The 14,669-nt window shown below is 34.9% G+C and overlaps 1 protein-coding gene across 33 annotated transcripts in view; it reads right to left on the reverse strand.

Annotated features, from left to right (window-relative positions):
* The window catches only part of Map2 (microtubule associated protein 2), a 266,088-nt gene that overhangs the window by 54,658 nt on the left and 196,761 nt on the right, over positions 1 to 14,669 (reverse strand). For 32 of the 33 annotated variants that reach the window (XM_070018343.1, XM_070018353.1, XM_070018116.1 and 29 more), the window contains one exon: positions 531 to 644. In XM_070018343.1, coding sequence (XP_069874444.1) covers positions 531 to 644 — 114 coding nt within the window. Of the gene's footprint in view, positions 1 to 530; positions 645 to 13,955; positions 14,064 to 14,669 lie in introns of those variants that run through there. The other variant, XM_070018233.1, reaches the window with a different exon arrangement.

The following is a 14,669-nucleotide window of genomic DNA, read 5'->3' on the forward strand; positions in this document are numbered from 1 at the left end:
AGTGTTCTCCTTGGCTATCTGGTACTGGAGGGAATTTCATTTATGACCAAGGGAGAGAGACAGGCTATTTCTGTATCCACAGACAGGCCAAGTGGCAGTATTTCCTGATGATTCTAGCAAGAATCTATAGCTTTTGTGTATACACTTCAGAAAGACTGGAAAGAAGACTACAATATAGACAGTCATTTACCCAACCCCATAAAGGGAAACAATCATTTCTTATTGAAGTTTTGGTTCATTTTCCTTCTAGCTGGAGGGCAGGACTGTCAAGCAATCTTCTAAAGGTCTACAATATTAAGTTAAAGACCTGTTAGGAATATCTGACTGTAGGCTTATCATTCTGAAAACCACCAAGGTACTACCAATAAACCTGCAAAGGAAGAGGAAATAGATCCCTTTGTTGCCCATTGTAGGTGATGAATAAACGTGACATGTAAGGATGATGTATAAAGATGGAAGCTCTCTTTGAACATGAAAATTGACCTGTGGGGAGCAGAGCAGCCCCTGGATCTGAGGCTCTTCTCATTTACCTAATGGCAGAGCTGTGGGCTGGTCTTTGTGCTGGGCTTCTTTCTCTTGTTCGCCTTTCAGGACTGCTACAGCTTCAGCAGTGACTACTTGAACTATCCTTGCAGATACCTCCTCTGAAAAGAGAAAATGACAAATGGGAAGAGTGAGGAATCAAAATCAGGTCACAAAGAGGAAAAGTCTCCACGTAGTACTGGGGACTAGAATTTCAGTTTCACTGCCTTCTCTTCATGAAGTGTAATGCATTTTTTCCATTGTATATAAAAATCAAACATATATTTAGAGATGGATTAATGAAAGGAGTTGGCATTCTAAAGACTACACAAAATGAACATGCAGCTAACAAAATAATTACTGGATTGAAAATGAAACTTTATTTCTTAAAACTGTTTTACAGAAACTCAAGTCTGTACCAAGTGCATGTTCAAATAGACAAGAGGGAATTTATTTTGGTTTCCATCTATTGTTTCATTAGAAAATACTATTCAAGTAAATCTGTATGCTCCTTTGCAGAAATATCTTTATTTAAAACATAAAGAAAGTTCCTCAAAATGTGTATTTGTGATTAAATGGAGCAGTGCAAACAAGATAAATTCTAAAAATCTGGAATGATGACAATCTTTTGAAATACAGGGCAATGATATATCATACTTTTTCTAAAGAAACACTACTTTTCTAGGTAGTCCATCTTTTAAAGATCATTATGGCTATACTTGCAAACACAATCATTCACTAAAATGATCAGTGTGAGAAATGTTAAAATAACTAGTTTGAGGGCTTCAATTGACATGTTCAATTGATAGTGCTAACTATAATATAACCCAGCTAGGGGGAAAAAAACAAAACAAACCAAAACGACAACAAAAAACCCCAAATACAATAATAATGTTTTACCTAACTTCAACTAAAAAGGAAAGTAGCCTTTTGAGATTAAAAATGTGTTTTATATTAGAAATAAATTCTACATACTTTAACATTTTTCCATCTCTTAATAAAAACAATAACCATACTAGAAAATAAACCAATTCATATTTCTAGTAGACACAGGTTATATGATGGAAGGAAGAGTGTGTTCAGATTTGTTCTTATTATTTTAGTTAAGATAACTGGAATTGGTTCATAATTTAAAATGTATTATCACATATGATCCAAATTTGCACACCCACACACAAGTTTTGGAAGATCTACTTGAGTTTATTTGTCTGACTCATTTACATTTTGACTTTGAAGAAAATTCTTCCTCATTTCATCCAGGATGATAGAGAATGTAGTAAACTTGAGTTGTGGGGGTTAGTAATCAATTTGGACAGAAATAATCTAAATTTTCAAAGGCGGTTTATCAGCTTGAGTAAATTGGTCTTATGTGTTTAACTTCCTTACTAGAGTAGCACTAGTGATCATAGAAACATATTTAAAAACAATACATATATATTTTAAAACATTTTAGAATATATTTCAATATTTAACATTTTCTGATTGGTTTATATATAGTGTGCACTATGTGTATGCTCTGCTAAGGTGCTTTTCCTCATCATTTTTATTGAATTATTCACCATGATTGTTCCTGCTTTATAGGCAAGAAGTTCGGAGGAGGAAGAGGAGGTGGAGGAGGAAGAGGAGGAGGAAGAGTAGGGTTGTGTGTGGTCATGAGGCCAGGTTTCTGGATAAGGATTCTATGAACATTCCTATAAGAGGATGGGCTCCCAGAGTGATACCTCTACTGAGAATAGAATTATAAAATGGGCTACAAAAAATTAAATGCATAAAAAATCCCAGCTCTAACATCTTGTTTAATACTACTACTAAAAGAACTCAATAGATTTTGAGCATTGGTATAGATATTAATTTTCAATGTAATATTAATATTTAAAAATCAATAGAACAATATAGCTTCTTCTAGCACCTCAGTGTTTTATGCAGACATTTTAGGAAAGAGTAATGGAGGAAGAGAGCAAAATGTGTCAGAAACTGAAACACCTACAGAGCTCTGTGACTTCTGGATCATTCTTTCATCTTCCTATTAGTACTTAAGCAAAATTTTTTATTTTCCTATTTAGGACCAAGAAGTCTTCCTAAATTGAAGATGCAGGTTTGCATATCTTATCTCCTTGATAGATTAGGTCCCAAGTCAAGGACTCTTCTCGAAGCTTCTTTCATAGATTTACTTCGACTGGATGGTTAACATACTTTTTAAAATTCCTGCTTGTCCTGGGGCTTGAATTCAAGGCCTGGTACTGTCTCTGAGCTTTTCAGCTCAAGGCTAGTGCTTTACTAATTAAGCCACAGCTCCATTTCTGGTTTTTTATTTTGGTAGTTAATTGGAAGTAAGAGTCTCTCAGGTTTTCTTGCCCAGGCTGGCTTTGAACCTCAATCCTAAGATCTCAGCCTTTTGAGTATCTAGGATTATAGGTGTAAGTCACTGGCACCCAGCTAATGCAATATTTTTAAGGGTGAAAATTTATGTGATAACTTTGTTCATTACATTTGCACAAATCAGAAATAGTAAATGCTTGTGATTGTACCTGCTAAGGAAAACTGCCAAATTATGTCATTCTATTAATGTTGAAGAAATTAATGTATTTTAGAAGAGTATTAATTAAATGGGAGTGTCAGATTCTTGTATACTTGTTCATGGATTTTCCATTCTATAAGTTATTTTATGTCAATTAGTTTTTTTTTTTTCATATCGGGAAGATGAGTCAATCAAATGGTTCAAATGTCCATTAGTCTTTATGAACAGACTATAAACTGATAATGTTCCATTGCTTCGTCTTTCCATTGCTTTCGTCTTTGGGATTGTATATAGGATATAGTATATATTGTATATCATTTTGACACTGATAAGAACCATTTTAAATGTTGAGGGATAATTAAAGAAAACAGAAGTAATCTTAATCTATAACGAACTTAGTCACACTAGGGGAGATCAAATAGTTCCACAAATGTATACCAATGAAGGAGACTGTAAAAATGAGCATGTCATATAGCCTAAATATACATGAATAGGAAGAAAATCAAATTCCTCATTAAGACAACCTAAACAAAATGCACTATATTTCAACTATGAGTAGTATTTGGTGTCAGCAAAACAGTATTATTTATTTTAGATGTATTGGCTGAGAGAAAAATAATTTTTAACTGTGTTTAACTTTGACAGTTCAATAAAAATGTATGGAAAAACTTAAATTTCTTTTTGCACATGTTTTAGAAAACTTGTGTGAAAGCTAGGTACTTCAAGTGACTCATTTAAAGAGGCTTATTGTCAGGTACATGCCTATCCTTCTAGCTACTTAGGAGGCTGAAATCTGAGGATCATTTTTAAAAGCTTGTTTAGGAAGAAATATCTGAGAGACTCTTTATCTCTAGTTAACTAGCAAAATGCTAGTGTCAGCCTTGAGTGAAAAAGATAAGCAACAGCATGGAACCCTGAGTTAATAGCCCGTACCAGCTCTCCTCTCCCAATTAAAAAAAAAGTATTTAACCCGATCTTGAAGACAAGTTGTTGTTACATGAGGCCATTGGTTACTTGCTGACATTAGTTAGTCTAAACTTTCATGCATTTTTTTTATTGTGAGAATACCATACAAGAATTTCTTATTAAGCATTGTTGCCTCCTCTTTGTTTCCCCTTCCCATCCCTTCCCATACTCCCCTCCTTCCCCCAGCCGATCCTCTCTCCCAACCCCCACCAAAGATGTAAAGTTCGTTTTTTGACATAAGGAGTTGTACATCACATTGTTGCAATGGGTCCACCTGTATCCTTATTTAAACGATTTGTTTTTTCCCTTCCCCTCCACAAATTACACCAACATCAAATACAGTGAACCATGGGTTATACTGTGGGGGAGGGACATACAAAGCAACATCTTATAAATCATCTTATAAAGATGTTAGAAACAATTGCATGAAAGGGAAAAAAAAACAAAAAAAAACATTTGAATACTTATCTTGGGGTTCATTCCCCAACATCAAGTTATCTATATTGACAAAACAATGGATAAAAGCAACCTGTTGCCCTTTTCTAAAATAATAGTATAATTATTTTAACTAAGAAAACCTAGGATCAAATTCTGCCTCCAACTCTTAGAAGTCATGATGATTAAAGGATATTCATTCCTCTAAACTTTAGATACCACATCTGTAAAGTGGGAATATAAGGTTTATTCATCGTTAGGTGTTTTGTGACAATTACATGAAATAATATTGATTAAGTACTAATATATTTATGTATCTGACTCCATGTAGGTAAGATATAATAGCTTTGGTCATAAATTGAGATGATTTTGTAATTTTTTCCAGGAAATGTCTGACTATTGCCTAATAGACAATGAATTAGCTCCTACCATGTATTATCTGGTAAAGTATTTATTATGTCTTTTCTTTTCTTCTTGTGGGAACTGAACCTAGAGTTTTGGGCATGCTCTCTCCAACTGAGCCATATGCTAGCCAATCCTTTCAACTTTTTAAAGAAAGGCTCAGGTCTTGTTTTTAGCTTATATTTTCAGTTTGCTTATCTTGTTCTATTGGACTATCAATATTACTTGGCTGGTTAATGCCAAGTAAATGAAACTGAAACTCTCCAAATAGTCCTGAAAATTTTTAACAGGGTTGAGTTATACATGACATTGTTGGTAGACTTGGAAATTTGTTTTTAAATGTGTACCTTTTGGGTTTTCATCAGGACCAGCTGTGATTACTTGAACATGCATAGGTTCACCAACTAGACTGTGAACACAAATTCCAAGCAAGTTGGCATATGCCTGAGAACATATTTAAGTTTAGTTCATTCAGGTGGTTAAAAGCAAAGTAAGTAAATTAAAGCATACGAATATAAAAGTCAATTAATGTTTTCGCTTTTAAGACTCATGGGCATAATAATCCTATGTTAAATGAAATGACAAATAAGTGTACTGCACAATTGTGGAAGAAGAAACAAAACAATTTAAAACAGAATGCTCCTGTCAAGAAAAGGTTCTTCTCAGTAGAGCACAGAATGGTTACCTAGGAAACCAATTCTAATTGCTGCTGATGGAAACTAGTCAACAAGGCATGCACTATGTAGTTTGAAGTGCTTTGTTAAACAATTACCCTAGATATATTCATAAAATAGGAACAAAAAAGTTCCTTTCTTCTACTCCTTGCTTAATTTGGAGAGTAAGTGCTTACTTTGAAACTACTTCCTGTAAAGAATTGGAGATGGAACAGAAAGAACAGACTGTTGGGGATCTTGTGTGTGTGTGTGGGGGGGAGGGTTGTTTGTTTCCTTGTATATTTGTATTCATTAAAGAGGCCAGTATTGGAATATTGCACTCTAGTCAGCCTCCAGATGATATCATAGGGTCACATCTGTTACCATTGCAGTTATAGATCTCTGTCTACAAGCCTTTCCTTCGGAATACTTCTTCTAAGGATTAGCCGTTATTTAGCAATTAAAACAAGGACCCAGTTAGAGAAGTGCATTTGAGTAAAATTAGCTTATGGAGATAAATGCTTTTAAGGTAAGAATTCATGCTCATAAATCTAAGAGAATTTCTTAGATTTTCTGGTACAGATGAAGAAGCTCAATATTGTCAATATGATGGGAGATACAAAGGTTCTATACTTAACTTGTGCTTGAAGGTGGAGACAATCTTGTTGAAGGGTATCTGCATACTTCTTTCATTTTTCTAGTAGAAACCACAGATATCTAGTGTTCCTTCCACAGTAACTCATCTAGCCATTCTTAGTTTTTGAAAACTGAGGGACTAGGATTGTGATTGTAAGGTTATGGGAGAACTTTTCTCTTCGCTATTGTTCCCTATCCCAACCTATGTGCTCACATACCATCTTGTTTAGATTACATTTCAACATTACAATAAAGATTCAAATAAAGTATTTAGAGCTTTAGCAAAACTAGCCTAGTATTTAAATTTGGTCAAATCAACTGGTGTAGCAATGTAAGACAATTATCTGTGAAAAGATATCAAAGGGTAAGTAGGATACTACATGACGGAGTAAAGAAAAGCACACTGAAAAGCATAGAGCAGAAATAGTATCTTCTGGTAAATTGTGTTTCAAATTTGAGGCTCTACATGAAAATAGGAAAAAAGAAACATATTTAAGCAGAAGAAAAATAGTAAATGAATAGTGTATATCTATTTTTATATTTAGCATGTTGTAGTTCAAGTTTTTGCCTGGCCATGATGCTGGTGGTTTCCAATATGGTAATATGTACATGATCATGTTATTGTTTGTAACCCATATACTTACTAATTGAGTCAAGTTGTAATACTGTATTTATGCAGATTAATTTTGAGAAAGTTCCCCCTGAAATTTCCTAATAGATTTCCTATAAACAAATGTACAATTATTTAGGCATTGTGGGAATTGATAATGCTTTTGGAATTTTGAAAAGCACTGTTTGATATCTTGTCAAACCTTTATCATTGAATCACTCTTTGAGGACTGTGAGAGAATGGATTATTAGAAACATTAAGATGAAATAGTGATCAAAGAGACTTTGGATAAATCTAGCTGGAAGCAAACAAAATATAGTGTGTGTGTGTGTGTGTGTGTGTGTGTGTGTGCGTATGTGTGTGTGCGCACATGCGCTCATGCTTATATAGCTAAATGTAAAATTATACTCATACAAATACAGGTTTCTTCCAGTGTTTAAAGTTAAATCTGTATTTGGAAGCATTTAAGTTACTGGATACCACAAGTGAAGGAATGGTTTCTTATGAAAAAAAAAGTTAATGTTTCTCAAGTGTCAACACCTAGAAATATCCAAGACAGATGATATGGAAAAATGAACAAACATTTTAGATTACTCAAAAAGGTCACCAAAATGAACTTTAAAATGTAACTTCTCTTCATACCAGCAATAGTATTTACCAGCTGCTTCTACAAACTCATACCTTTCCTTTAGAATGGTAAAAACAAAACAAAACAAAACAACATTATATTAGCTAACATGTCCTTGGCTCCTTCTGCCTTATTTCCACCACAATGTAATCAAGTTTTTGGAGATCTTATGACAAAGAAACATGTTGAACTTACGAGCTACATGATGGAGAAAGTACTTACATTATGAGTACATTCAGTTAGCCCATGGAGAAACCAACATGGTTTCTTCATAATTATAGTTTTTTTTTATTATTTTTTTATTTTTTGGGGTCGCGTCGTGGGGCCTGAACTCTGGGCCTGGGCACTGTCCCTCAGCTCTTCAGCTCAAGGCTAACGCTCTACCACTTGAGCCACAGCACCACTTCTGGCTTTTTTCTTTTTTCTTATGTGGTGCTGAGGAATCGAACCCAGGGCCTCAGGCATGCAAGGCAAGCGATCTACCACTGAGCCACCTTCCCAGCCCATAATTAAAGTTTTATCAGACCTTCGATCTCAGCACTTTGTTGAGAATGACATGGTCACAGCATCATGATCATTTCTTCTTAGCAGGCATTTCATGCAATATGAATGTTTTAAATAAGTGACTGTCCATCAGAAAATACATATTTTTGTTTGCCCTTTGAAACTCTATAAAATATTGTCCACAATGATTCTCTTTGTACCAGCATAACAAAGGATTTTATGGTCTTTAATTTAGTGATAAGTATAGAAATTCATTATAGTTTTTCAAGTTACAAATGTATACAGATAGAGATAACATGAGACATTATTATTATTAGAATCTAGTGATTCTAATAGATATATTAATATATTTATAATAGCTAATAACTTTATATTAATATCTAATAACTATATATTAATATACATCAGACAGAACTAAGAAAGCAAAAAAGAAAAAAATGAGAAAAAATATATTGGAGCCACCTTTCTATCCTTGTGTAAAATGTAATTGAAATAAAAGCTCAGCACCATATAAGGTAATTTGGCACCTTCATTGGAAAAATTCCAAAGTAAAATTGATGATAGTTAAAGATGTTCTGCAGGTATCTATGAGAAGTTAATTAAAGAGATTTTGCAAGAACATTTGTGGGAAATGTAAAATTCAATATTATGTTTGTACTTTGATACTATTGTATATTGATGAAAGCAAAGATTCAGGGTGCTAGGGGCTTATATCTATATTCCTAGCTACTCAGGAGGCTGAGATAATAGGATCATAGTTTAAAGCCAGTCCAGGCAGGAAAGTCCATTAAACTCTCATCTCTAATAAACCAATGAGAACTGGAAGTAGAGCTGTAGCTCAAGTGGAGTGGTAGAGTGCTATACTTGAGCAAAAAGAAGCTCAGAGACAGTGTCTAGGCCCTGAGTTCAAACCCCAGGACTGGCACACACAGAAAAATCAAAGTCTCTGGTATATTTTAAAACATTTTTCATGTAAAAATACTCTACAATAAAGATGACTATTCTGTTCTCTATACTGATTAATCCATTTCATAGAAAATGTTATTAACAGAATTTCTCTTGAACTGTAAGATACAAAAGATCAATTATGTAAGACAAACAAGAAATAGATAACAGAATGACTACTTAAAAGGTTATCTTTCTAGATTTACAGCTAACATATAAATCCTATTTTGAAACTTCGGAGAGATCTGTTGAAATAAAAGTTTACATTGAGGAGTTTGCTCCAATGTTGTGTACTTATTTCAGCAACGATGGCTGCATTTTTCCTCTTTGGAGGAACCCAGAAGAAAGACCAAGGCAGATTTTGATGGTGTGATAAATCTGAACATACAAGAGCAGGATGCTCTTTTGAGAAAGCAGGATATAGGGAAGGTGACTGGGTTTGGCAATGGAATTGAGGGTGGGATATGAGGCATATGAACATGTGATTACTGATGACTTGAAGAAATGCCATTGAAGAAGCAGATGGAAAAGTGCTCAAGACATGCTTTATTTACTTTATATTTTTTCTCAAGGCTGGTCCCAGATGTTACTATAGCCACATATTATATTCTGTCTACAGACACAGACAAAGCTTTGGCTTCATTGGTCATACGAAGCACAATCCATGAGGCCATAAGGATATAGGAATCAGATTTCTCTCAAAGGCTCCAATATTGTCATAGGAAAGTATGTCAATGATAATGAGTGAAAAAGCATATTGTTCTCTTAATCTGTATTTATACTTGTTTTTCAAAGTCAAATTGCAACTTTAATATTTCCTGTATAGTAATCAGTCTTAAATTTCCTGGAACAAAGTAAACTACTTCAACATCTTCACCAGATAGAGTTTCCAAAATAATTTAGCATATTTGGTGACTGAATTTTTCCAACATTCCTGGTGAGGAAAGACACTTTATTTGGATTTTCTACCATTACTTGTATTAGAGAAGACAAGAGAGCATTGGAACTTATCAATATTCAAACCCTAGGAGATCTAAACATTTCTGTTAGAAGTGAAGAAATGCTCAATTGTTTTTCTAAATTTACACAAAAAATGAACTTCTTATGGAACATTTGCCTTATGAAAAAATTGAATTAAAACATAAGATGCAACTTACCCAGAAACAGTAGCTTTGATTCATTTTTTTCTTTAGACAGGGTCTCTTTCTGTAGCCCAAATTGGCCTCAAACTCCTGATCCTCCTGCCTCAGCCTCCCTGTGCCTAGCTCTCAGGTGTGTGCCACTGTGCCAGGCTTGGTTCATTTATAAACAATGAAATCCAACTGGATTTCTATGTTTACGTCACCAAATCAGCCAAGTGCTTGAGCAGTGTTTTAAATGTGTTTGTATCATGTGTGAGCTAAATCTGATACACAGAGCATTTCAAGCACTAAACCGTTCTATTTCGGTAGCATGGTAGATATCTCATGAGGGCAGGTGACCATTGTTTCTCCATTAAAAACATTCCTTTCCTATATTATGATTTATGTAGTGGTAACTATACATGATTCAAACTTAATGTTTATTTTCTTTCATTCAGCAATAGGAACTTAAAAGAATTACGTAAGAAATAGCCTGCAGAAAATATGCTCTGTCATTTCAAGTTAGTGCAAGTTTTAAATTTTATTTATATTTTTGTTGTTTCTTGTTTTACTTTCTGTTGTTTTTTATTTTAGAAAAAGATCACTTTTGCACAGCATGGTGGTGTATGTCTGTAGTCCTATCTCATCAGGACCTTGAGGCAAGAAGATGACTTCAGACTAAGAGTTCCAGGCCAGTCTGGGCAACAAAAAGACTGTCTAATGAAAAGAAAAGTCACTTCTGTGTCAGTATGTAGGTGTTGTGCTTCAGACAATTTCAAAGGATATTAAAAATGGGGGCACTTAGCATATTTTGTTCAGACTGACCTTTAAATACAGTGCATGTAACATCTCTGCCAGACACCACTGCTATATTCCTTTAAAGATGTGTAATTAAACCCATCACATACAGTATCCAACTTTCCTTCAGGTTTGTGGGAAATGAGATTTATTGAATTTCTGGCTAAGGCAGGAAAGCAAAGCAATCCTTATCTTCTAGCCAGAACCTAAAAGGGCATGCCGTTCAGAGGTCCATTTACAAGATATTTCTCTAGCATTTCCAATCCAGACCAACTTACAGTAGGCTCAATTTCACAGTAATCAATATGAAAAATATTTAATATCTATGTGTTTCTTAGTTTAGGTTTCCTGTTATTCAGAAGGGCCATTTATCTTGACTTTTCATAGTCTTTCCAATGCAGTAATTTTCATCAAGACCATGTGTCCCGTTAGATACCTGACTGCTATCTTCAGTCCGTGATATGCTTTATTTACTTCCAACTCTTGTTTTTCACTTTCAGACCATCTGAAGTCTTTGATCATCTTCTACTACAGTATTCTATAGTTCCCACTTAATTCATTTCTGTTTCCATGGATATAGTTCTGTCATCAAGAGTGAATCTAGCCTTTTTGCTTTGTTTCTCAATTTACCTCTTCATTTCTAGCATTCTTTTTCAGCCCACAAATACATTGATCACATGACATAATTTTGTCTGCGTGCTTTCTATCAAAATCAGCAATAGTTTTAAGTTTCTCTCTAGAAGTAATTAAAAATCTATTTATTAGCACCTATTACAGAAAATAAGTACTGCAATATATATGAAAAGAGAGAAAAAATGAAAAAAAAAACACCTAGCTTCAAATAACTCAAAGCACCTACTATCTTGGAGTCAACAAAAGTTTAGGAAACACAATAAGATGTTCCCTGGATCAATTCTGTCAGCAAGATAGAAACTCAGTACTTTTCCTGGTCAGAAAAGAGAAAACTTATAGGTATCAGCTCTGTTTCTGTGATGGAAGACTTTTCTTTATGGTTCTACCTTTCCAAAAGGTTTCCCTATCACTTGTTGCACAAAGCTATGAATGACATCCACAGATGTCATTGGGCAAAATGTAACTGTTTTGCAAAAGAGATTTTTTAGTTCAATCAAAGACTCAGATCATCAAAGGTATTTATCTGCCGTGGTGTGTTTCCTGGACAGAAAAACTTGAGTCAATTTTCATGTCTACTATAGATGATTTTCTTTTCTTGGAATCTTGACTCACTCTTTTCGTCTTTGCCTTGTACAGTTTTGAGTATTCCTGCAACCACTTGTATGTATAGGCATTTTGTATGTGTTTCTGTGTTCTAATAATCACTTCATATTTGCATATGTGTTTACAAGTTGCCTGACTACCTGGAAACATATGCTTTCCTTTCTCTGCTCAGCAGCGTTGCTGGGTTTGAATTGTATTTTTTATGAGTGTATTGGATGGTGACTCATTCTGTGAGAAGAGCTGCACCATGAGCAGGCAGCATGTGGTTCAGTACCTTTTCCCCCAGGGCTCATGATATCCGCTCATAAAGGCTGAAACTACCAGCTCTGCAAAGCAGCACTGTTGTTCTATTCATTTGCTTCTGGTATGAATTTCCAGACTCACTTGACAGCCAAGTGCACATGCTTAATGGAATGTAGTAAGGAGCAATGAAGTGTGAGGGATTAGAGGAAGAGGAAAAGGCTCGGCATGCTGAAGTGGAAACAGTTAGTGCCTGTCAGTGGCTTAAGATAGTCCTTGTTCACCTAATAACCTCACAACAGCAAAAAACAAAATCAAACCCAAAGCCAGACCTCAAGATGATGTTTGACACACAGTGGAATTCTTTTCTTGACAAAAACTAGCAGTATTATCAGAGTGTGTATGTGTCATACACATATCTATCCATGCAGATACGTATATTGGGATACACGCCTTTCAAAAAAAATACTTTGTTGCCTGAAGATAAATGATTCACAAGTATTTGTGCAATTTAGATCTTCAAAGTTACAATTATATTTTCTCTTTTTTCTTTTTTCCTTTTCTATTTCATGAGAAAAAATATAGAAATATCACAGGATAGATAAAGGCCCTGCATATTCTTCATCAAAACAAAGGCTGAGCCAGACGACAAATGAATCCTGGGGAATTTTTCCTGTAAATTTTTTAGTTTTCTTTTTTAACCTAAAACAATTGGGAAACAGCAAAAGAAAAAAATATGATGACAAAACCTGACAACAATTAGAAAGAAAAAAAGACATGATAAGAGAGTAGAAAATATAGGATGGAGGAAGGTCTAGTCAGAAACACGATGGTAAGTGAAAAATATTTACAGCCCATACAGAGTAATTTTTACAAACAGGCCTGGATTCTTAGCACAATTCTGTTGCTTTCATAAGAACTCAAATGCAACAAAACAATTTTCCACTTTCATAAGAACTCAAATGCAACAAAACAATTTTCCAAAGTGTCAATGGGCTAGAGTCCGTTGAATGCTTTTTAAAGCTCTTGTAATATGATCATATTATTTAGCACAAAGTCAGATATAAAGGGAGGCAGGGAGCATTTTTTTAAGAAAATAGATAGGAGTAAATGTGTGTGCAAATTAGCCTGAGCTTGACAATATATCAAGTTAGATAGATCCTTCCTTGCTCTTTATAACTTGAAGAGCCGGTAGGCAATTAATAGTTCAAAGAATAAAATCATACTTCAATGGGTTGAATCATTTGCTTTAATAGAACCAAATCTTGAGATACTAAGCTTTCTTCCTATGTTGATTCAGAATGAATGGCTTATGACAATGCCATCAAACTTTTACTTTGATTAAAGAGCAGAAATTGATTTCTATGGGATAAACTACCATGTAACTACATATTTAAGCCAAAAACTATTTGATATCTATGTTTTTCTCTAATTCATAAAACGTTGAGAAGCCCCAGCTAGCAACAGCTGCAAGACACAGGTTTATACCTTAGCACAAACAAGACACACCATTCTTCTTGATCATGCCAATATAAGCTATCCCTGAGTTAGTCCGGCACCTTCTATCTCCATCAGCACAACAAATCACATATTAAGACAAAAGCTAACACCCACAGATACTTCATCTAGTAGACGCCACAGGAGACAAAGCAAACATGACAAAGTACAAACCTCATGAAACTGCCTTCTTTAAAAAAAAATCGCTTTGTCTTTTTCACTGGGTTTAGCCCAAATGCCTAACCTTCAGAAGGAAAGCACTGAAAAGATCCCCATTTTCTGTTCTCATCCATCGGTGCTTCCAGGCCCAGACGCTTCGCAGTGAGGCTGTGTGGTTTTCTGCAGATCCACCCTTGAATGCTAAATAACACTGCTCTGCACCCGCCTCTCTCTGCGGAGCTCCGGGAAATGGCAGCCAGAACGATGAGTGGTTGGCATGGCAACAAGAAGAAAATCTGCAACCTCTTGCATTGTTAGGCCAGCTTGTTTATTTGCCTCAGGGGGTAGTGCTGATGGCTTTAGTCATTTTGCAGAAGAAATGGCTCTGTACTGTTCTGCACAAATTAATGTGGTATTGTACACAATAGGTCATATTTAAATAAGATGCAGACTTCTCTTAGAGAATCTCCAAGTCTAGAAATGGAGGCAAGGGGAAGAATGAAAGAGTAAGAAAGGGAAATTTCAGTTTTCTGAGTCTGGAGAAGGGGACAGACAGAAGCTTGCAGCATTCCCTACTTTTTGCTTATGAGACATGATAAACTTTTTCTCCATCATTGATGTTTTCAGGGTTCAATGTATGACTGCAACAAAAATATGTTTACATATCTGTGTTTGTCCATCATGAGGCTGCTTAAATTATGTGGATGTTAAAGCTCAAGACAAGGCTGAAGAAGACCCATCTCCTGTAAGCTCTGATCAATTACCAGCTTTCCCTATCTTGAGCAGAAAGTGGGCTTGG

Source organism: Dipodomys merriami, unplaced genomic scaffold (genome assembly GCF_024711535.1).
Source record: "Dipodomys merriami isolate MVZ:Mamm:240054 unplaced genomic scaffold, mDipMer1.0.p SCAF_1, whole genome shotgun sequence".
In the NCBI taxonomy this organism is placed as follows: domain Eukaryota; kingdom Metazoa; phylum Chordata; class Mammalia; order Rodentia; family Heteromyidae; genus Dipodomys; species Dipodomys merriami.